Here is a 627-nt window from a genome sequence, read left to right on the forward strand (position 1 = left end):
TGTCATAGAGTCGTCAATCATTGTGCCAGCAAAATCTACATATTAACATACCAAATATACCTATTTACTTATATAGGTCACTCAACGTGAGCCATGGGAACACATTAAAGATGCTGAAATAAAAAAGATTGCTGCGTCATTTTGTGGGGAGATTTGGCAAGTTCCACCAATGTTCTCCGCCATCAAAGTAAGCATTCCTGCTGTATATTTTATTTCTTGATTCGAACTGACTAGATTTATGCTTCATAAAAGAATTTGTGCGTGTTTCTGATGGATTTCTTCATGTATGGGTAGGTTGGAGGTGAAAAGATGTATGATAAAGCAAGACGAGGAGAAACTGTTGAGCTTGCACCCAGGCGGATCTCTGTATTCCAGTTTGACATAGAACGGAGCTTAAGTGACAGGTTAGTGGAAGACATGTGGGTTGATTGATTCACTGAAGGAAATCTTGTGAATGACATGGCCTTCTGTTAAGCGAATATCCTGCATTTTGCAGACAAAATTTGGTATTTCGGGTTACCTGCTCGAAAGGGACATATATCCGGTCTCTCTGTGCAGATCTTGGAAAGGCTCTTGGGAGGTACAACATTTCTGACAGCTGATATTTATCAACTATGTTAATTTCTC

General features: G+C 39.6%; 1 protein-coding gene across 1 annotated transcript; it reads left to right on the forward strand.

Annotated features, from left to right (window-relative positions):
• The first annotated feature begins 44 nt into the window (after nt 1-44).
• On the forward strand, nt 45-627 carry LOC113341211 (tRNA pseudouridine synthase B-like). The gene is made up of 3 exons (XM_026586183.1): nt 45-187; nt 295-404; nt 497-627. Exons 1-3 carry the CDS (start codon nt 170-172, stop codon nt 600-602), a joined length of 234 nt encoding a protein of 77 aa, XP_026441968.1. The 5' UTR covers nt 45-169; the 3' UTR covers nt 603-627.

This window comes from Papaver somniferum, unplaced genomic scaffold (assembly GCF_003573695.1).
Source record: "Papaver somniferum cultivar HN1 unplaced genomic scaffold, ASM357369v1 unplaced-scaffold_2543, whole genome shotgun sequence".
Lineage (NCBI taxonomy): Eukaryota > Viridiplantae > Streptophyta > Magnoliopsida > Ranunculales > Papaveraceae > Papaver > Papaver somniferum.

Bases quoted from the DNA above. Each gene is read 5' to 3' on its own strand.
- LOC113341211 (XM_026586183.1), top strand. The intron at 405-496 runs GTTAGTGGAAGA...TGCATTTTGCAG, and splicing joins GAACGGAGCTTAAGTGACAG to ACAAAATTTGGTATTTCGGG.